At 34.3% G+C, this 23,898-nt stretch overlaps 1 protein-coding gene across 6 annotated transcripts in view; it reads left to right on the top strand.

Moving 5' to 3' along the window:
- The window catches only part of MICU3 (mitochondrial calcium uptake family member 3), a 43,248-nt gene that overhangs the window by 6,123 nt on the left and 13,227 nt on the right, over positions 1–23,898 (top strand). For 3 of the 6 annotated variants that reach the window (XM_015862318.2, XM_015862320.2, XM_032444192.1), the window contains exons 2-10: positions 3,587–3,740; positions 7,714–7,745; positions 8,575–8,653; positions 10,950–10,997; positions 12,142–12,224; positions 15,605–15,676; positions 16,636–16,674; positions 18,955–19,050; positions 23,358–23,458. In XM_015862318.2, coding sequence (XP_015717804.1) covers positions 3,587–3,740; positions 7,714–7,745; positions 8,575–8,653; positions 10,950–10,997; positions 12,142–12,224; positions 15,605–15,676; positions 16,636–16,674; positions 18,955–19,050; positions 23,358–23,458 — 704 coding nt within the window. The remainder of the gene's footprint in view (positions 1–3,586; positions 3,741–7,713; positions 7,746–8,574; positions 8,654–10,949; positions 10,998–12,141; positions 12,225–15,604; positions 15,677–16,635; positions 16,675–18,954; positions 19,051–23,357; positions 23,459–23,898) is intronic. The other 3 variants (XM_015862321.2, XM_015862319.2, XM_015862323.2) reach the window with 3 other exon arrangements.

The raw sequence follows: 23,898 nt of genomic DNA, 5'->3' as shown, positions 1-23,898 counted from the left end.
GATAAACAGGAGCAGACCTGCTACTTACTTGTAAGATATCCTGCTGCTGGGAGGTGCATGACATTCTGCTTGAAGAAAATGGCTATGTCCAGTTTTCCTAAGGCAACAATGATACAAGATCCTTGTAGTTATTAGAAGAGTCTGCTAAGAGGATTAATAAATAGAAGCATAAAAAAATCTCTTTTGTTTCTCAAAGAGATGTACTTTCATGAAAGGTTTTGAAGATTGTTGGTGATTACAGAGAAAGAGATTTAGTCTGGATAAGCTCTTGAAACTTCAAATAGAAATTGGAATCTTACTGAATGATGTTCGCTCCTTTGCCAACAGTACTTTTTCTGAGGTACTCAGTGCCTGCTTTCTCTGTCTTGTTCTTGGATCTATTAGATTTGATGGTAGTGCTGCTGTATGAGATTGCCTAACCTGGGCATAAATGTGAAATAAATCAATGGGGAGAAAATCATGGTATTGCTAAAATTCACATACTTGCTTCACTGAATTATGATCCCTCAACATTGGGGAGAATACACTGAGGATGTATTTTGTAACTGTGTTGAGAAGAATTCCTTAAATGAATGCCTTGACTAGAATTAGAATGTCTTGACTTTTCAGTTACCATATTAAAGAGCTTGTAGTAATTACAGGGTTTATTCAAGAGAAAGTTGCTATAGGTTTCATGAATTGATAATAGGAAACCAGGGGGGGAGGGGGGAGGGTATATTAATATTCCTGTAGGTGGTTTTACTTAGCAGTTAGCTGAGGCTTGTGCCTGGGTACCCCAAATATTCTGCAGCCAGCCCCTGTCAGCTTTAACTTGAACATTGACTCATATATAAATATGAGTCCAGCGATCTAATACAGAAAGTTAAGCCCTGTATACAATTGTTTGAGTCCGTGTTAAAGCAGTAGCATAAACAGCTTGTTCTGATTCTTTCTGTTGAAACCACAAAGCTCAAGATACTGGTGTTTTTAGTCTTCAGAATAAAAATGCAGTGGAGCCTGTAGTTTCCATATTGTGCTCAGCTGAATAGGTGCAGGTTTCTGCTTGAAGAGGTGTCATGCTTTCATGGTTTTCCACAAGTATTCTACATCATAACATCATGCAGTGCACTGGGAGTTGGAGTTAGTGCTGTTGTTCTGTAGATCTTTCTGGTCTCTGTCTCAGAAGAGAAGAATGAACTACGACTTCCAGAGGACTTCATATTTCCATTTCCATTTTCAGTTTGGAGGGAAAGTTAAAATGAACTGGGAACTTCCCTCTTTACTCCCTGTCTGCTTTGCCAACAGTGTTAGTATAAGGTCTTTGGTCTCTCTCTTCTGCATTTTATTTGATATATTAGCTTCAATTTCAGTAATGTGGTATTATATTGTGTTATATCACATTCCGCTACTGTATATAGTAATTTAAGTTTGTTTGTTTGTTTGTTTTTTCTTTAGTTCAGTTTCCCTTGTCCAGTCCCATCTCCCTACCTTTCCACCTCCTCCCTTTCCCAGGATGGGGTTTGTGGGTCCCTTTGCCCCCTGGTCATGGCCAAACCATATATTTTCTTTTCTATAAACTACAAATTCTTGTGGCCTAGGTTTTGGAATTAATACTTTTCTTGTGGGATAGATCCAGGAATTTATCTGTGTGAAAATAGCACCACCAAAACAAAAATTTGTCAGACATATCCTTTCCCTTATCCAATTTAACACTTAGCAAGTAGAGGGTACAAGTGCCAGAGCAAGGGCATGCAGGGTATTGAGAGATATGGCTTGTTTTGGTGGCGGGCCAGTATTCATATTGAGTTACAGTGACATTTATCTGGAGTATAAAATGCTGGCATTGTTATATAGCCAGAGAGAAAATGTAGACTGGCTAAAATGAAGCAGAAAATGTGAGTTTGGAGACTAGAGTACTTACATGAATTAAGTTTGAACATGTCTTAATTCCATGTTTGCAGTGTGTTGGTTTATATTAGCACAGAGTACTTCAGGTTGTGTTAAAGTGTGTCTTTAACATACTCTCCAAGTACTTACAGTCATCAAAAAGCGAGGTGATATTTCTTGAATGATGCATTATCTGCAGATTCTCCTGATTATGCGTGATTGATTGTGGCTGATTACAGTTGATTACAGTTGCTGTATGTGTAACATGGCCTTGAAGCAGCGTCTTCTCTGAAAGCTGGCTTTGCAGATATACTGCTTTATTACTTGTGCTTACAACCTGCATTTATTCAAAAGCATGTTTGTGATAGCAATAAAATAACATATATATCAAAAATAAGATAGATTATTAACCTTCAGATACAGGGGTAATCAATTATCTTGCTACAAGCTCTGCTGAAACAATTAAGTTGTGTAAATCCCACATGAAGGCATAGCTTGAATGCCACTGGACTGCAGAAGGATCAGTAAGACCATATTCAAACAGTGAGATAGCACATGAATGTTTCAACTTGCAAATGGGTATGTCAGAAGAGAATTCTTTGGGGTTGTTTTTTGTTGTTTCCCCCCCCCCTTAAGAGGCGTACAGGAGAAATAGGGAGAGAGACTCCATCAAGGAGTGTAGTGATGGAACAAGTGGTAATGGCTTTAAAATAAAAGAGAGCATTCTCTGTAAACACAAAATATGTTCAGATATTTTCTTAGTTAAAAGAAATGTAGACATTAGTTACATTATTGCTACTATTTGCCTCTTTGTTAATTTTGATACATGAAGTGTTTTAGAAATACTGTCTGAAATGAGGAGAGTAATGATGATGGTGGCAGAGTGGGTTATTTCACTGGTAAAATACTTCATTCCTCTTTTTACATACTGGGAGAAGTTACCTTTGTCATTGCTTGTCCTTTTGAGAAACAACTTGGTTTTTATGTTTTTCATCTCTGTTAAAATAAATACATAAATAAAATTAGGTAATGTGCATTTTCCTCAAGTTCCTGAATCCTCCGAGGAGCTTGCCAGGTTGTGAGCTGTAGAAAAGTTTCAGTTAGTGGTAACATATTTTCTGTTTAAATCCTTGACTGTATCAAATAAAGTTGTAACAATTGAGAACAGTTACAGTTTCATACTACTAAGTTTACAAATAATCGTGCATAGCTTTGATTGCAGTAGATACTTGAAACAGTAGTACTCATAGAAGGTTTGCACTGGGGAATGTTGCAGAAGTGTTTTGCCTATTGCCATCAACAGCTGTGCTCTACCTGAAGAAGCAGTTAAAAAGTTTTTCATTTTCTTCTGGAAATATGAGACCACAAATAATTTTAACAAAGTCATTTTAAGTTACACAGACTTTTGAGTTAGAGTTGTTTTCTTTTCTATGAACCTTCTTATTTTAATTTTTTTTCTTTTGTTTTTATTTATTTTTTTCTTTTAGCTATGAGCTCAGTTCATGTCAAAAAATTTCACTTGGTAAAGATGACTTACTAAAATTATGGAAGAGTGAAAATGATGGTAGTGAAGTCCTAATTTTAGCTCTTACTGTACAACAGTATTTGGATGGATTTGACCTAATGAATTATCACTTTTTAATTTAGAGTTTATTTGTAGGGAAGGGCAGTGGCAAATTGTAAAATGATACATTTAAATTGTTTCCTTCTGTCTTTGAAGGTCACAGAAAACAGATCAGACCTTGAAGATTTGCACCTTTATGCGACACCTCGGGAGCAACGGTTTCGCATGTTTGCCAGTTTAGAATTTGAAGGCCAGCTTTATATGACTCCATATGACTTCATTCAGGCTGTCACAAGTGATGAACCAAAACGTAAGCAGAAGTTTTATATTGATAAAATTGCTGTGGCCATAATGGTGATGTATCTTATTTTTCCATTTGTTTTTAATTACTACCGTTGTTTGTGATTAGTGTGTAAAGGCGCTGATTCTTCCCCTTTTATTTTTCATGGTATCTAAATGCATGCAGTCATCATCCTTATAGTTATTACTTTGTAAACATCTGTGAACTGTTTTCCCTCAAAAGTCAGTAGATAAATGTTCTTGTCTTAGAGGTCACACACAGCTCAGTAGGTGTGGAAGATAAGTTCATTTTTACCATTTGCTTTGATGGGGTTGCAGTTCTGGATTCTTTCCAAGCAGGACAGTTGTGCTGCAAAATTTCCTTCCTTTGTGAACTTTATGTGTAAATGAGCAGGCAAGAAACCTAAATAATTTAGAATGACCATCCTAAATTATCATCTGATATCATTTGGTTTTTTGTTTGTTTGTTTGTTTGTTTTGTTGGTTTTTGTTTGGTTTTGGTGTTCTGTTGTTTTGGGGTTTTGTGGGGTTTTTTCTTCTTCTTCTTTTTCCCTACAGAGATTCTACAAGCATATCAAGGTGTTCTAAATAACAAACTATGAGTTTCAGTCCTCAAGGGATTCACTTTCTACATTTGAAGTTAAAGGTAGCATTATGTATCAATCAAGTTAATGAAAAATAACCTATCAACTTTAGTTCACTTAGGCTGTTTATTTTGCTTAAATATCAAAGAGTGACCAAATAAGTGCATATCACAACCTATTGCTGATCTTGGGCCCTCAGGCTTGCAGTGCATTGGTAGCAGCATACAACTTCTGAGAAAAGTACATATCATTGCTCAGATGTGATATATGTCATACCTCATCATAGATTTAAGGAAGAAAACTAACACATACAACGCAGTCAAAAGCAGGTTAAGCAGTCTGAGGAGAGGTGAAAGCTTCCATATTTTTTTTCTATTGTTTTCTTATTTGTAATGAAACAAAGGAAATATTTCAGCTGATTGTGTCAGTAATCAGAACTCCCTGAACTTTTAGCTACAGATGTAATCGCTCTTTGTAACAGTGAAAACAGACGATAGAGCTTAGATGGTGAAAACTTGCACAACTTTTAAACAACTTTTAAACTCCCACCAGGAAGTGAATCTTCGTTCTCTGTTTTGCTCACCAGTTGAAATGGATGAGGTAGATCTCTTTTCACAGGAATTAATATAATTATACGTCAGCACTTTGTAACTACTTCTTCAGCCCAGGTCTTCAGGTGATCCTTTTTCTGTGACCATGGAATTGGGCTTCATCAGCTTTTCCTCAGGCTGTCCATCTCATAGCATAACCATGTATGATTATGGAGCATTTGTGGCATGTACTGGATATCAGTCAAAAAAAGCACTTTAGCTCAATTTTATGATGGTGTATGAGTGGTAGACCAGTAAGACTTTTCCACACTAATTACATTTAGACTTCCTCCTCCCTCACTGCAAATATTCAGATTAAATTATAAATTAAATAATAAATTTAAAAGTGTTAAGTTCCCAAGAGTATTCTGTAAGCCTCTTACCAGAGGAGAAAAGCTGTGGAAGTTTGTGGAAGTTTGGTGGCCCTGCCAGGCAGGGGGTTGGAACTTCATGATCCTTGAGGTCCCTTCCAAACCAGGTCATTCTGTAATTCATTCTTTGATTCTGTGAAAAGATAGAGTTCAAGCAGCAATGAGCCCTTCTGAGTTCAGTGTTGAAGACCTTACTCAGATAAAAGTCATTTCCAGGCATCCAGTTAATCTCTGAGACTGAAGGCCAAAGTAACCTGTATGCCTTTAAGTTTTGTATGCAAGTAGCAGAGATTACATGACAGAGATGACTAAGGGATGGTGTAAGAGGCAGTAACTAAGTAGAAGGACGTGACTTCATTACAGTGGAAGTCATATTATCTGGGATACCTGAGCAGAACTGAGCTGTGAATTTTGGGCAAAAGACTGACAAATAAGAAATAATAAAAGATGTAAACAGCCTTCAGATGTTGCCACTTATAGATTCTGATCCCTGAATATTTAGTTTTCATTTTGTACTGCTCTGTCAGCTTGGGCAAGACCTAATTATCTGTCTTGCTCTGTTGAAGGTAGTAAGTTTAAATGAAGTATTTATCTGAATAAAATAATATGTATTTTGTATTTTTGAATCATTTTGGTCTTGTTTTAAATGGTATATAATTGGGTCCATGCAGGCTGACATAATAAAATATATAGATATTGCAATTAAAAAGAACATACACTTGTACTTCTTAAGGATTAAGACTAGAAAGCAAAATCACCCTTTGAAGAGTAATAAAAGTAGCTCCTTATGCCTGCTTTGTAGAAAAGCTAATAATACTAGACCTGAATGAGATCTGTGATGGAGTGAATGCATCCATTGTGGCTGATTTACTTTGGAGATAGAGTAAACTCTACAAAAGTCAAGAGGGCATTCACTTCCTTTTTTGATTAAACACTAACTAATATGGTAAGAGTATATTTTCTTTTATAGCATACAACTTTTGACTTTGGGCAGCTGTTATAAAGACACAGAGTAAATGGCATAATTAACTTATTGCTGCTGATTTTATAGTAAAGATTGTCATTAGGGAAAAATGTATTTTTCCCTAATTAAGCTTAATGAATTTTTGTGTCATCTGAATATGCATTTGTATGTTTAGAAAGTCAGTTAAAAGAAAAGGAAATATGTTTTGTTCCTTTTAGCTCTTGGTAGATATTTAAAGAAAAAAACCTAATACTGAGCTGTAAAATGTATACATGTAGATAGAAGATTTGCATGCCTAGAAGGACAGATCCATGTATAAACATATGGGAAATTATCTGATTAGAAGGCTATATATATATATAATTATTATATATATTATATTCTATATGTATATATATATATAATGGTAGACATAAGCACAAAACAATATGGTGAAAGAGGTTATTTTGTTTAGCTTTATTTAGTAGTTTGAGGCAAGGCTTTAATTAATAGTAAATAATCAAACTGAAATATATGTTAAATGCTGTTAGTTGGTGATATGTTGTTGCTTTGTATAACACACTGTAGTTGGAATGGGGTTTGCAGACTGGGATGTAAAACTGCAATTCCAGACACTTTCTAACCACAAATTATATCACAATGAGTGGCATCTGTCTCATGATTGGTATTTAATGAAGCATGGAGGCCGTCATGAGAAAGGGATTTCTACAGGTCAATATGTTCTATAATATGAACATATGAGCCTTTGCCAACCAAGAAGGTATGCATTTTTACCACATTTTACCACTTTTTTTTTTTTTTTTTTTTTTTTTTTTTTAAGTAACTAGCATTCAAATGACATTCTTAGTCATTTAACTGTTCACTATTTGAACTTAGCATAGGATTTACCTACAGAAATTAGGAGATCTGCATATAAACACCTTTTTTTTTTTTTTTTTTTTTTTTTTTGGTACTTTTGTGAATTCTCATATTCAAAGTGCTTTAGTTTAATACTGCAAAGACATGAGAGGGTGAAGATGAACCTCAGGTTCTGAATTATTGCATGTTTCTGAACAACTGTTGTCAAATGCTGGTATCTTCATCTGCTACTAGATACTTTCATTTTAAGACTGCATGAAAAATATCAGCTCACTATTATCCATTGTCAGCTTTCAGTTCTCATGAGCAGTTCCTGTTCTGAAATATTCAGATTCTGTGTTAACATTTCTTGCTGTCAAGCTCTATTTTTTTCTGTAAGAGCAAACATGAATCTGAGTAATTAGGAGTGGCTAAAAGGAGCCCTAGCTTCTGATGATGTTTGAAGGATTTTTTTTTAATAGCTTCTATCTGTTGAATTCAATAGGGAAAATACCTCTTTTTTTTTTTTTTTTTTTTTTTTATTAGAAAGTGGAGTATGGATATATTATAATTGTAATGACACCATATATGGGCACACCTGAGTTTGATATGTCCGTAACTTTGTCTTTTGTTGTAGGTGCTAAAAAGTGGCGATCCCTTTCCAAGCAGGTGAGTAATAATTCCTTTATTATCTTATAGCCATGTATCTTGCGGTAATGGCCTACTTTCACAATGTGAACTGGGAGTCACAGAAGAAAGTGGGTTTTTAACTTCTAGAAAAACTTTTTTTTTTTTAATTACTTTTTTGCTGCTTTAGACAGATTTGAATCTAGAATCTCAAGCGGGCACAGCTGCTCAAGCATATTATGTTGGATTTACTGACTTCCTCAAACCCCTGTCAGTTTCTTCCTCAGTTCATATCTGACTGAGCTCCTTTATTGTCTAAGTGTAACAGCTGCTTGAAATACTGAAGCCACTCTACCTTTTGTGGTGTTGAAGTGCCTCTTACATTTCAGGTTTTTTTAATATTTGTACAACTGCAAGAGAACTGTCTGTGTCCCTGTATCAAGGGTAAAGTACATTCGTATTCATGGGTGAAGTTTGCTTTGGTTCAGGTCAAGTATCTTAAAAGGACATAAAATGTATTTGCTGCTGAAGTTACTCACTGCTGCACACATTCACTGAAGCTAAGGATGAGTCTCCTTCCTGGACTTCAGTAAGGTTTTGATACAAGTTCTACATGTCTTTCCAATTCTTTAAACACTTTGTATTCGTGTGAGTTTTCTTAGATGAATTTTTTGATTAATCATATATGCAAAATTTATGTGAATACTTCCCACAGTCAGTGTGCTAAACTGAAGTTAAATTAAATGGCAGAGTTGTATACATTTCCTTTCCTTTTATGTTGATTTCCTTGCACTTACTACTACTTATCCAGGAACGTCTTCATTTAATTACTTAATGACATGTCAATATTTTTCTGATTTCATTTTTTTAGGAATTGAATCAGATCCTTATGGAGACACCACCAGTTTGGAAAGGCTCATCCAAACTTTTCCGTAACCTCAATGAGAAAGGTGAGGGATAAGAATTTATTAATAATATGTGAAGGAGCTTCTTCTCAGTGAGGGTGACAGAGCACTGGAACAGGCTGGCCATGAAGGTTGTGGATTCTCATTCCCTGGAGATATTCAAGACCTGTCTGGAAGCCTACTTGTGCAGACTGCTGTAGGGTGCCTGCTTTGAATCAGTGTTGGATTTGGTGGTCTATGGAGAGCCCTTCCAGCCCCTACAATTCTGTGATTTTCCTGAACCAAATTGTCGTATGTATTAATTGATTGGTGCTGAAGTAGTGTTGTACTTTAACCTGAGTCGCATCTTCAATAAGAGAATAGTTGTGTTTTCTATATTTTACCAAATAGAGGTGTTCCCTTTAAACTCTGCAGTGTTTTAATCATGCCAGCTTACAGCTAGCATCTTTAAGTGAATTGGTATTTTAGAATATGTTAAACTGATTTTGGCTATTTCACATTGCTTGTTCCAAAGGACTATTGAAACTTTTAGAATACTTTCAAAAACATTCACAAGTAATTGCTATAAGGAAAAAACAATATAGATATATAAAATATTCATACCAGCAAAAAAAAAAAAATAAAAATATCCAAACGAATGTGTGCATTTATTTGATTAATCTGTTTCACGGAGACACAGATTTGCAGAGGTTGGAAGGGACCTGTAGAGATTGAGTTTAACCCCTGACTACATCATAACATTGTTAAAGGGGTAAATAAGCTCCTACTCTCTGAGGATTCAAGCTCATGGGCTTGAATTTCACAAGTCTTTAATTGTAAACTGCACTTAACTTTTTTTGCCTCAACTCTGCAGCCAGAACTAGTGAGAAACACAGATACTGGCATATGTTTGCATTGTATTTCTTTGCTCTATGCTGATATCAGAACAGCTCAATCCTGAAATATTAATTAAATAAAAATTCAGCTTCAGATTCTGTTAAGTCAGTACATGATTAGTAAAAAGTATGTACTTGGATGTTCCTTCCCAAGTCTGTAATAAAACGTCTCAAAAATATAGTCTTGATTCAACAGTACTTAAGTTTTATGTTAGTGAAATTCAATAGAAGCTGTTGGACTGCAATATTATTTATATCTAATACAATAGACCAGAAGTCCTTCATTCAGTCGTTTAGTAAGTCAGTGAAAGGAATGAGAATAGAATTCAGGTCTCCTTTGTTGGATTTAATTTCATTACTGTATGGCATGAGTGCTCCCAGATTTATTCATTTTCTTTAAAACATGCATGTTTTAGTATGAAACAAGTAGCAAAGGTCTATTTCAATGTATTTTGCCACAGATTTACTTGAATTAGTTGCACTACACAAATTTATGCCAGCTGTCCTTAGGTCTTGCTATGTTTTTACCCTTGAGTGACCTCCTTCTGTTCTTTCAGATCTTGGTATAAGCTTTTCTTTCCATTCAATTGAAGTTACAGAGCCTCTCTCCCATAACAGTCAGTGCAGTCAACCTGAACTATCTGTCTACAGCTACCGTATACCAGTACAAACAGAAGGAGAGAATGCTTTCAAGGCCTTTTGTATTGCTGTCTTCATGCTTGTGGTGGGCTATTTGACAGTTGCATTTGCTTCCTCTGTTTTGCAACAAAGAAAGTGTCATCAAACAAACAAATACATTTTTTTACATTTATTGACTGCCTATTAAAAAAAGGCTACATTACTGAATGAAGACATGTGAGGTATCTGATTTCTTGATAGGTGCTTGTCCAAATAGACTTCAGTAGGCATTGTCAAAGAGTTTCTGCAAAGTGCTGTATAAATTCTAGCCACATATTGATACGCTGTTGTGTTATTGGAGAACACAAATGAAGAAGTACCTGGAGTGATTTTTATCACTGTTCTTAATTCCAGCAAAGCTGGAAAGAAGGCAGAAAGTCAGGAGGGAGTACTGTTCAAGTTTTCAGAATAAATGTTCTCATGCTGTTATAGTGTTGTCATACATTATTGGTGAAGCTTTCAGAGAGTCAAATAAATCATTAGTGCTCAAGAATCTAACCAGTTTCTCTTTGATGAGCTGTTCTCCACTGACTGTATTTGTTTGTTTGCCTTACTTACTGTACTTACCACCAAAAATACTCAAGGACAAACTAAAAAGACCAACAAACAACAGAAGAAAGCTGATTAAAATATTGAATTATTTAAGTTTTAATGCTATCAAAAAGGAATTTGCATATCCACATCTTTGAAAATGCTCATTCTTATACATAGATGTAATACATTTGAGTTGAAGATGTGAAGACAATGTAAAACTAATACAGCATCATTTTTTCTATTGATGTTTTCAGGTGTGATATCTTACACAGAATATTTATTCCTCTTATGTATTTTAACAAGTAAGTATTTGGGGGGAAAACAAAAATCCTCCCTTAGAAAATTGGAAGCTCTGAGTATATTGCTGTGCATTAAAATATTATTTTTTCTTCTCTCCTGCATATCCCAGTATGGAAAAGATGATGTATCTGTGTTTGAACCTCTCCTGTCTTACAGAGATGTTATGTTATACTTTAAGTCATTTATTCGTTAAAACACTCAGTAAGGTGTTGAGAAGTTTGAGGTTAAAACCCTATTAAGAGCTCAAGTTTATTTTCTTGTATTGCAATAAAACTTTTAGTTGTATATACTGAATTTACTGTTCATAAAGGACATTGAGTATAGGCAGATGAGAAAAATGTGCATCATTATTGTATTATTTTACATCTTTCTATATAAAGGATATCAATAAAACAGTGGTGTCAATAGCATCTATTTCATTTTAGAAAATCTGTCAAAATTTATTTCAATACTTGTGAAACAGAGAAGGAACTTTGCCCTGAGCCCTTACAATCCATAGTTGCTCCATCAATGCTTTTATTGTTTCCATGTTATCTGGACTAAATTTGGGCATAATTCTTCCATGCTGCAAAGCATAGTGTCTAAAGACTTCACTTACATTTGCCATCAGAGTCCACATGTTTATTAACTGATTTAAAATTTTAACCTGATCTCAAATTTCTGTGACTTGAAGCATATAAACAAGAAATTTTAGTCTCTATCAAAGTATCATTTGTTTTGACAAGCTTTTTCAAGAAAAAAAACCACAAAAACAACCTTTTCAAAATATCTTTTGAAAACACCATGTTTTCATAGAAACCTTGTTTTATTAAAACAAAGCCAAACACACCTGTAATCACGAACTAATGATTACTATCCACTGCTGAACCGGCCATTGCTGCTATGTATTTTTCTTGGATTCTTCATGTTGTTTTTCTACTGTTTATTTCCCATAATCTGTGACTTTGTGAGCATTCCTTATGTTTTCATAACATTAATAATATTTTATGTTGATGTTATGATTTGCATTTAATCTGTATGCAGATTTAGCAATTTAAATTATCTGAGGGTGTTTATTTTTAATAAAAGATGCTGTATAATTTCTTAGGGTTTCATACGTGTTTTTCTTCAATTAATGAAGAAATTATTATTTTTGCTTTTTGACAGAGCCACATGCAGGTTTTAGAATTGCTTTCAATATGTTTGACACTGATGGCAATGAAATGGTGGACAAAAAGGAGTTCTTAGTGGTATGTATATCTCCAGTGTTTGAACTTTTCAGTCTTTTCATGTTTTTATGTACTCTTGAAATTCAGTTTTTGTTGTGATTGAAACTCATGATGATGGCAAATGTAGTTTTGATATTTGTTTAGAAATTAACTTTTAAAGATTCTTGGTTAGTGTTTTACACAAGCTTTCTGAAGATAGCACAAGGCCTTTATTTTATGCTGAGTAAGCACAGACAATTTCTGTATTGTTTCCAACTCAAGCTATGTGGTTCAGTCCAGGAAACCTTTGCTAACCTAAAGAACACGGAGACTTGGAAGAAACTGTCCTCAACACACTGAATTTTCCTCAGTTCTCCTTTTCTAGGATGTGATGTACAACCAAGTGAGTGAAATCTGAGGTCAGGAACACTTGTTTTCTTTTGGCATAGTTCCATCAGAATAGGTTTCCTTTGCTTTGGAAGCTGCCACTTTCCGCAAAGTATATCTTGCAAATCATTTTTTTCTCTTATAATATTAAATCTACTTTTGTTTCCATTTGCTTATTCCCGGTAACCATCTCCTCCTCAAAAAAAGCCACTCAACATTGAGTTAATTGGCTGATGGACCAAATGGGGAAGGGAAGGAGTGTTTTTTGTGGCGCCTCAAACCATCTAGTGGCATAGGCTGTCAACTTAAAGTAATACAGAGAATGACAGAGGAAAGTGAAGCAGGAGCTTTTGCCTTCCAGAATCCTCTACTGAAAATGAGATCAGGTAAATAAGTAAGTAAAGGAGGGAAGTAAGGACACTACAATGGACATTTACATCTTTCTTTCTAGGTGTGCTTTTATAGTCCTGTTTTCTGGCAATGAAGGAAACAAAGATTTTCAAACATCAGATTTACTGATTTGCTCCTAGCACCATATTAAATGAATCTGTGTAGTAGATAAAAACTGATTCTAATTCTGCTGGATTAGTGTTTCAGTAAGGCTAAAGAAAGACTGTAAGTAGAGGATATCTCTGTAAAGAAAAGTAAAAATGAAAAACAATATTGAATCAGTGAAACTCCAGCTCAGAATATAGCTAGCTGCAGAGTATGTATCTGGCATTTGTACTCACAGTGCATGGCTATGCATAGTCTCCTCTGTACTTGGAAGCAGGTGACTGTAAGTGTAGCCATATGAACTATATCTAGCATTTGCAAAATACTTCTCCGTTGATTACAATCAGCTATAGTAAAATTGGAAGTCAAGGTAATACTTTCTAGAGAATGATGTAGAGATCACCAAGATAAAGTGTACGCATAATAAGGAGCTGCAAAATACTTATTTTTTTTCTGATAAAAGCTTTAATGGTTTTGTAAACTAATTCCTCAGGTGTTTGTGCTTTTCTTTGCTTATGTCATAAGGGTGAGGTCAGGGAACAGGAGGATTGTGTTCCCTTGTTACAGGAGATCTTCGGCTTGCTGCTTTCAGCAGTCAATCTCATCCATAGGAACAATGTTTCTATGAAAGTACTCCTAGATCCATTCACATTTGGTTTTCTACTCACTGGTATCCTATAGCACTCCTTCTGAACAAAAGATCCATTTCTAGAAGTTTAGCAAGTGCTCTAATGATGAATGCAACAGAATCCTACTCTCTTTGCTTCAGTGGCAGGGGAAATACATCCAGGGATGCTTTTTTCCCTTGATATTTTCTTCTTTTTTTTTTTCCTTTTTTTTTAGTTTTTCAATTACTGCCACTCTTCTCTTTTACTTGATGGCTTGTCACTTCACTTTTCACTAGGTATTTTCTTTCTGCTTCTGTCTCTTCATTTACTTTTCTTCTTTCCACAGTTTTAGGTTGCAAGCTGTGTAATATTCTAGGCCATCTAGGTAAATGTCCTCTCATGACTCTCCTGCTCAGTGTGCATTGCAGTAGTTTGTGCCTGTAAGTTTGCAAGAAAAAACATGAAAAGACAGGCCAAGATCTGTAAATTGATCCCGTACTTAAAAATAGGTACAGCGACAAGCACAATTTTGCGTTCTATGCTTGCACTACAGACAATTAATAAAGATTGGGAAATCTGTAGAATATTATTTCCAAAATCACTTGCTCTTCAGTCTCTAAATGCTGCATTCATTTGGTTTTTCACTGTCATACCTCAGCTGTAGTTTGCTGGTCCCTTTATCTTAGTTATCTACCATCTATGAAATACTTTATTCTATTGAATTTGGAATTTTTTTTTTTTTGCAGAGTTTTTCAATACATTGCATTTTACTGATCACATTCTGATCCATGTGGAGCTCTGTGTGCATGCAATTACAGTGTTGTGTTTTTGTCAGGTTCATGGTAGGTAAAATCCAGTCTTTGAAGCAACTGCCACAACTGTGTAATTAAGCTACCATTATTTGTACACCATGATATTTGGCTCTGAAAATACCATATTCAGGATGGAATAAATTTTCAGCCATAGTGTGTGCTCTCTTTGGCTCATTTTGTGATAAGCACTTGCTGGAAGTGGCAGTATAACATTTGCAGTTTTTGAAAAGCTGAAAGGTAGATGGCATCAGAGTACCGTCAGAGTAGTGCTTTGTCTGCTGTGAAAAATAAATAACGATACACTTTTTATCAAATGGTTTGGAAATACTAATAGGTATTACTATAAACAAAAGCATTTAAAGTCTATGGATACTTACAAAGAAAGATAAGTACAGATCATAAGATCACGAAGACTGTGATTTCCAACATAAATGTGTATTTTTTAAATCCTGTGTTTGAGGTTGTCTCAGAAGTCACTTTTAAAGTTCTAAATATAAAGAGATTTGGGAAAGAAGTGTTTTACAAAACTCAAAAGTCTGCTTTGAACAGACTTGAAAAAACAAAGGTACTTGATAAATTACTCTTGAGGAATAGTTTGTTGCTGCTGACAGAGAAGGTTTCGCCCCCACCAGGTGTTTCCACCCCATGCTTGTGCCAGCAGGAGTAAGAACTGATCTGTCTAGAAACTAACATGTAAAAAAGATTGATCCAGCTGACTGCTTAGCTGCACAGCTGTATTAAATAGTACCTGACAACAAAGGATGTGCTTAGAGGAGGTGGAAAAGTCTGGAACTCCCCCTTTTTGTAGGCCAGTACAGATGTAGTTTGGCTAAAATACAAAGCTAAAGGGGATGTTCTGAGTATTGTGCTTCCAAATAGAGATAGTGACTTTATTTTGTGAAAAACAAAATCCTTTTGCCTCTCTGTGTTACACTTAAGATGAGAGAAGGAACATGAAGGCACAAATGTTAGCAAAAAAAAAAAAAGTGTAATTGGAACATTGATATTTTACTAAAGAACTGCATTTTCATACTGCATGTTATGTTACCTATGGAGAATGACTGTTATGCATGTGAAACACTCCAAAAGCTATACAAGACCAAAATTATTTGTTTCGTAGCTACAGGAGATCTTCAGGAAAAAAAATGAGAAGAGAGAAAGGAAAGGAGATGAAGAAAAGCGTGCAATGTTGGTAAGTATAATTACAATAGTTGTAGTTGGCCAACTTTGTTTTCTCTAGAACAGTGATCTACTGTGCCCACTTATCACTTTTTTCTTTTTTGAAACAAATTCTTGTCATAAGAAAAACAGTTACTACAGTTGTTGGAAAATTATATAAGTGGTTTATAGAAAATAGAGTGAATATTCCATTATATGTAAGGACAGTAGCATGGATTCCCTTTGGAATCTCTAAATCTAAGAAAACTGAGTAGTAGTGGCTCAGTATCATTGTTTGCAAAAGGGAAACATCTCTTTAGCAAAAGTAAACTATGCTCCTGTTCTCATAACTTAGGAAGACTGTTTACGTAGAAATGCTGAGACTTGATATTATTGTGATAGTTTTAATATAGCTGACAAAAGATGATAAGCAAAGTTACATTCATGTTTATTTCTATATTAAATGCCATTTATGACCAATGCCAAATATATTTAGTTATTATTATGGCAATAAATTTTTGTGGAACACCGAATACTCATTTCACGTCAAATTTGTGTCTAGGGTGTGCGTGAGAAAGGTAAGTCAGAAACAGACAAGATTGTGGTTTGTCTGGAGGATGGCAGCAGTAGCAGAAACTTTTACTGATGGACATGTTTCTGTCCAGTTTCTGTCAAATCCACAGGAAAAAAAAAAAAAGTTCATTTGAGATTTTCATATTTACCGCAAAAATTCTTCAGTTTTGGGAAAAGTAATGATTACAAAATGGAATGTTCCACCTCACAATATTCCACTCAACCATCTACTTCTGTATGAGAATTTAAAGAATAAGATGAAAAATAAACTATTTTCTATCCACCATAACCTTAAAAATAAATTTTAAAATCTGATATTATGTAAAATGAATCTTAACCTATTCTGTTGTCTTTATTTTTTCTTTCTGTCTTCACACTGACATGTGATACTTGGCTTGGCGCATTTTTGCTGTATGTCAGCGTCTTCAACTTTATGGATATCATGCTCCTACTAACAGTGTATGTACTCTAAATATTTTTCATTTATGCAGTCTTCACCAGTGAATTGATATAGTGTGATTTAAGGATATTTACTGCATTTTTGCTTTTCATCAAGTCAAGTATTAATCAATAAAGATATATTAGATCCTTACCTCTGTGAAAGGTTGCATGTGCTTTTTACATGCATTCAAAAATAGTTTGGTCTACCTGGAGGAAAGGCTGCTCTGTTTCTATAAAATGAAGAAATCAATATTCTTTGGGAATATAAGAAAACATGTCTTAAGAAATTTTGGGTCTGTATTTAATTAACCTTAAACCCAAGTCTGTCTTGCTTCTTTGTGTGTAATGGGACAAAAAAGCTAAAATCAAATGAAACTTTACCATTTTTATCATTTGACCCCATCCTACCACAAAAACAAAAAACAAAAAAAAAAACAAAAACAGAATAAAAGAAAGAACCAGAAGAGAGTTTTTATATTTTTGTGCTTAACTTAGAGAACAAACAAATAAGAACTTTCAGCCTGGGCTAAAATAGGATTTTACAGTAAGAAAAAAGCCCTTGCGTTATGTAAGTGACAGTAAACTTACTTTTGATCATTTTTAAGAGTAGGAGATGTAACTGGCAAGAGAGAAAATGGATCCTGAGGTGTTTTTGAATGTCTTCAACAGAACTGTAGTGCTTTTTTCAGTTTCTGTTGATGACATGCAGAGTGGAAGATGCTGTAGACCAAGGAAGTGCAGCCATAGACTACCTGGGAAATGGTACAAGTGATGTATTAGGCCCTTCTCCTCGTCTTTGAAAACATTTGTAATTATTTGAGAAGTGTCAAGACTTAGCAAGAAAAAGCATGTAGAGCAGATTCAAGTGGTTTAAATATTTCTGTATTCTCATTTGCTTAAGTTTATTGTTTCAAGTCATTTTCTGGTGCATACTGCAGTTGTTGTTAAGACTAGTTCTGCATGTATTGCATGACTGCTTTTACTAGCCAAATTCCAACTGAACTATGATAATGATAAGATGCATGTAATGAAAATATGCATGCCCTGAAGTACTAATTCTACTGGCTAAAAAGAGTAAGTTCAGCAAAGACTTAAGATAAATGTATTACAGAATCATATGCGTAACAAAGGGAGGTGTTATTCCTACCCAGGGCTTAGAAGATATAAAAAGGATGAGTAAGTGTTAGAGAGAAACTAACCTAAGGACATAATCCTGTACACACTGAAATATATGGGTTTCTTTGGTTTGAGCAATTTAGAACTGAGTATATATATTAAGCTAGGGTATAATTCCGAGTAGCTTGTCACATTTCTTCGATGATAATTCACGGAAGAGCTGAACGGAATTGGATAGAGGAAAAAGTAAACAACTTCTAAAAGCAGCAGGCAAGTTAAAAAATACCTTCCAGCAAATATTTTGCAACCAACACTTCACTTCTCAGTGTATATTATTGCTTCTATTTTATGAAGTTACAAATTGCTTTGTGCAGAAATATTGCTCACCTCTCTAGTATCAAACTTTTTTTTAAAATGTAAATTATGTAATTACGTAATCAGTCATATACATATTCATTTATTTATATATGTAAAATACTGTTATAAACCTTCAATTTAATGCTAATGGTATTCTTCGTGATAATGGTGCATTACACATTGCACAGCAGTCCAGTCCAGAGGAAAATTGTAATCAGTTTTTTTTTTTCTTTGGGGAGATTATACATTTATTTTTCATTTGAATAAGGTAATTTAGTTCATTAGATGTGCACAGTGTTTTCTTGATATGTGTGTTACAATTAAAGTTGGGCTTATTATGTTTTATTTTTAGTTTTTCTCAATGTTATGAGGATGTCATCCTAATGATTCTGAAAAATTAGTTTAGTATATCTAATTGAATACTGGCTTGTATGTTTTGACCAATAAGGAAATAAATTTAATATCATAAGAAATTAATACGTTTTGGTAAAACGAATGTGTGAGGAAAAAAAACAACAGCAAAATATTGAAATTAGATGGCCATTTTCATGTGTACTTCTAAAAGCATAATTCTGATCTGTGCTTTCTCTAATTTGTTTTGTTTGAGAAGGTGGGGTCAGGTGATACTTTTTGGCACAGCTGCCATATAAGTAAAAATCAAATTGCTGTAATAGACCAGTATTTTCATGTACAAAATGATGTAAATGATGAAGGAATTTCCTTTTGTTGGAGCAAAAGAATTGAGGTGTGTTTCTGAGGATCAATTAGAAAAGATGTTAAAGTCTGTTACCTGTTATTTTATTGTCCTTCTTGAAACTTCTGCAGGTTCTTAAAACAGAAGGAGAGGACCATGTCCCCAGAAGCTACTGGGATACTTTGAGGCGTAGCACAAGCCAAGCTCTCTTTTCAGACCTTGCGGAGGTATAAGGCAACCTCTGTCTCTGGTCCATAAACATATTGCTATTTTAACTATTTCTCATTGTTTTTCTATTTTATGTGTTTTGTTTCTTTTCTTCATTATACTTCTTCTTACTTCTTCTTCTTTTTTTTTTTTTTTTTTTAAACCTGGAAGTTCTCAGATGTAATGGATTTGTTTCTGTGCAGTGCAATAACTCAAGGCTATTACCCCAAGTAAACATAACTTTATCTTTTGAATGAGTTGGAAATCAAGTCCTCTTCAGTCATTGCTGTAAGGAAGCATTTTCTAACAATAACAGTGATGCTATTTCACAGGGAGAGCAGTCATTCAGGAAGCCTTTGTCATTAAGACTTGTTTCAGTGATGGGACAACTTAATAAGAGTTGCAGCCTCTTAAGCATTTAATCTTTATGTTCTTAAGGTGCTCTTTAATATATGTTATCGAAGCTTATCCTCACAAAAACAGTTAATGCGTAGCTGTTGGATTGAAACAGAAATGGTTACAGTAAACAAATATTTGTCAATCTTTTTGAATATTGCAGAATCATTATGGAGGACTAGTGATATCCCTGAGCTGCCTAATTGATTTTCATAGTTCTTTGAATTCTGTTAAGGTTCTTGTTTCATGACCTGTTTTGAAATAACTGAATAAGACGAAAGTGAATCCACATAAATAAGTGGATTTGAAAACTACATCCTTTAAGCTTTCATGTGCCCTGTATGGTGAAGTTGATTGCTTATCTAAACATGGCACTGAAGGACACCCAGCAGTCTCTTCACTGACTATCAAGTGTCTACTCTTAAGCTGCATGTTTCATAAGCAGAATCATAATGAGAGAGAACATGGAACTGAAAGAGAAACCTCCAGGCTTAAACAGTTTTTTCCTTTGCTTCATAAGCTATGTATGTTTCACACTAAAAGTAATTAGTGTCCCTGCTGCTCCTCTTCAGAAACTGTTTTATAATCTGAGGACCTGGATGGACCTTTTCTAAATGCCAAGCTAAATCTACTCATAGCCCCTTTACACCAGTCTGTCATTACTTAATTTCAGTAGGTCTTTTTCGTCTTCTTTAGTGTGTATCTTCTTAGGCATGGTTATGTCTATAAATACAATTGTAGTTCTCAGTTTTTGTTATTGTAGGCTAAACAAAACATGATCATTGATTGTTCTCTTAAGATAGAGCATACATTTCCTGGGTATCAAACCTTCTTTGTACACCTCTCAGCTAGAATCTGTTTTTGCAACATACATAAATCAATCAGTGAATAAATAATATAGATATAATATAAATAAAAATAAATAAACACTGAATTAAGTGTTACAGAACTCAATTTTAAACCAATATTTTCAGTAATAATTCATAGTAATAATGCATTAATAATCTTCCAGTAAATTAGAGTAGCTGATTTTTCTTTCCTTACTTTTAAATTGATGAGCACCCGGACTATTAGTCCAGTTAGTAGCTCTAATTTAAGCCACCTAGTATTAGAATCCAGAGCATCAGTGCTCCAGTCTGTTGAGCTCATGAAAACAGAGAGAGTAGAGAGGGGCTCTCATTTGATTGGCTACTTAAGGAGCTTGGGGAAACAAATTTTCTGAATTGTTTTTATTCTTAATCTACAGCTGACGTAACTTCAGTCCCAAATATAGATGGCCTCATACTTGGTAATTTCTACAGGGCTTTGATTTGGAGATAATTTTTACACCAAATACCTCAGACTAATGTCTGTAACGTATAATGTCATTGAAGCTTAATAAAACCTATGTTAAACATTGGTATAAGTTGTCTGTAAAGTGTATAGCAGGTCTTTCAGCTCACTTGTAAATAATTTTCTGAAAAAAAAAAGTCTTATGTCCTTCATTTGCTCCACTGAGAATTTCTCACTTCTCACTACAACAGTCTTTATCTTCTTTTAAGTTTGAGCCAGCTGGCTTTCATCCATATTCTTATCTCTCCCAGCTACTCTCTCATCTCAGTGATTCCATAGCCATCTGTACTAAGTAGCCTAAACCTAGCTGACACTGGAGTCTGTGTTGTTTTGTAGCTTTTTGAGAAGGCCTTGTCTAGGTTGAAAAGGGGAGTAAATATGGTTTGCTGCTGTGAGAATCAATTTACAGTATCTTTTGGGGGGTAGGGGGGAGGAAGTTGGTCTTCACACTCAGTGTCTTGCAAGGGCAAGGACAGTATTCTGCTATTCCTAATTTAGCGACTATATGATCATGTTGGAATATTCCATTTACTACTGAATTTGGCTTGTAAATTTATTCTTAAGTTGCTGGCTGAAACTGGAAATGAGTGAGGCTGTGACAACTATTGAAAAACCAAGGACTTGCAGTGAGAAAACTCTCATTAATTTAAAGCATAATATTCATATGTCATTCTTGGAATATGGTTCTGCAAGTGAACCGTCACTCATGACCTTAAATTATTTTTAGTAGACCTTTAATAAAAACATGAATTTCACTGAATACAAAATCAAACAGGTTTTTATTCTTATTTAAAAGACTTTAAAAGATATTAGATCAAAATAGTCTCATGTTTTTATATATGCAAGCAGATGTGGTCTTTTCATTTTCACTGATGTAAAATAGAAAAATTAACGATAAACAATAGCTTTAAGTGACTAAAGCCTTTTCATTTGCCCTTAAAGAGAGAGAATTTATACAGTGCTATCAAGGTGAAAGGAATAAAGAAATAAATTTTCAGTTGCCTGCAGTTCTATGGAGAAACACACAGGTTTGAGTTTCTGGGCTGAATTTTGTATGTTTTTTTGTTGTTCTTTTAGTGAGGCTGACCAAATGGGAATTGTAAAAAAAAAAAACAAAAAACTTATGTATTGTATTTGTTAAATGGTTCTTTAGATATGGGTGAATGCAGCCTAAGTCTAAGGTTTTGAAATGTTTTTGCAAGATGAAAGGCTGTAATTTAACATTTGATATCTTTTCAGTGTACTTGAGGGAAATTGTTTGAATGTACTTAGGGATTTAATTGCTTAAAAGACATAAGAAATCAGGGTATCTGTGTTTCAGTGTATTGTGTCCTGTAGTATAGGATAACAATATTAAAAGACAAATTGTGGTAAGTTTTCTGAATTAATTTGCTCACTGTCTTAATTGAAGAACCTGAAATCTCTCTTTGCATATATCCTATGTCATCTTATTTCTCCCTGGAGAAGAATATGAGAATAAAGAGGAAGATGAAGTTTGAAATACAATCTTGAGAATCCTGAACGGATGGTAGTATAGAACAGAAAAGTTTTCCTCTTTAGCTCTTGTATCTTAAAAGGAAAATGTGTTGTTTCTGCCTCATATTTTTCCTTATTGCCCATATCTACATACTTTTAATGGTAGAATACTATGGCTTGTTTAAGACCTTTATTTTACTGACTGATTTTTTTTAGCTCTTTGATATCTGAAGAGTCATTGTAAAAGAGGTGAGATCAATGCACATGCATCAGTGCTGTAAGGATATTTATATAGTAAAAAAGTTGAATGCGCACATAATAGTCACATGGTTACAAATGGTCAAAATTAGTTTTTTCTACTCTTAGAAGTCTATGTGTTCAAAGTTGATAGTTATTTATTAAGGAAGAAGTATTGCTACATCTTAAAAAATAATAATCGATGTCTGATGCAAAGACAACATTTCTTTAGGAATATTTTTAGGAGAATGAATGAAAATAATATTACTCCACAGACTGATTTATTTATTTTTAAATTAATTGTGCTTTTAATATATTTGACAGTAAGATTTGAACAGAAGTCATTTGCTGTTTATGATATTGAATCAAATAAAGTACACTTTATTGAGTACTCATGGAATATAAAGTCCCATAATTAGTTTAAAATAAGATATATAAGAAAATATAAGATTATATGAAGTAACTCCTTTTAATATCTTTATAGCTGCCCAATAGAAAGGAGGGGAGATTTGGTACAAAGGGAGTTATTCTTGTGATTTACCTCAACTGATTAGATCAGTTTTTTCCTCAGGGGTTGATGGGTTTTTTTTTTATGCTTTTTCTGTATTCATTGCAGCATCCATAATATTAGTTGTTGTTCTAAAGTGTTTTCTACTGAATGCAATTAACAGCTCAATGCTTTTTTGTGTGGAAAAAAATGCTGTTTTGTATGACTAAATTAACTTAACAAATTTAAATACTAAAATCTTTTTAAACAGTATGAACTTGAAACACAAAATCTTTTTTTATAGAAAGATCTATTGTGTTGACAGACATTCTCAGATTACCGTTCTGTAACTAATCCAGTCATGCTCTTTGATACATTTTTTTTATTCTAATATTTAAGCGTGGTGATGATATTGCAAGTTCACTGTCTGACACAACACTGCTTGTCCACTTTTTTGGCAAGAAAGGAAAAGCTGAACTGAACTTTGAAGATTTTTATAGGTAAGTCTCAATTTTGTGACTTTTAGAGAAATGCAAGATTGTTCTAATTAATGTGTATTATATTACTATACACATAGTTTATGCATCTGTGTATATAATGTATGTATGATATAAAGTTTTGTAGCTCTGAATTGTCCCGTGTTCATCCCTGACTATCCGCGGCTGGGCCAAATGCCGAGACAGCGACAAGAGAGCGCATGGCAAATGGCGTTTTATTCAAGTTTACACATCCTTATATACCCTTGGCACAGAGCCTTCTAGAGAGTAGGCATGGCTTATGATGCCCATATGCTTGCGTCACGCATATTAACTAGGGAGGTGGAACCTTTCCCGTAACAACCCGAAACCCCGCTTTTCGCCTAATACACTACATTAGTTTATTTTCCCTTTGTGCTGCACATAGTGTAATATAATAAAGGCAACAAAGAGACAGAGAAATG

The sequence above is a fragment of the Coturnix japonica genome, chromosome 4 (genome assembly GCF_001577835.2).
Source record: "Coturnix japonica isolate 7356 chromosome 4, Coturnix japonica 2.1, whole genome shotgun sequence".
Taxonomy (NCBI): domain Eukaryota; kingdom Metazoa; phylum Chordata; class Aves; order Galliformes; family Phasianidae; genus Coturnix; species Coturnix japonica.
Note: the sequence above shows the minus strand (reverse complement) of the source record. Positions and strands in the feature narration are given on the sequence as shown.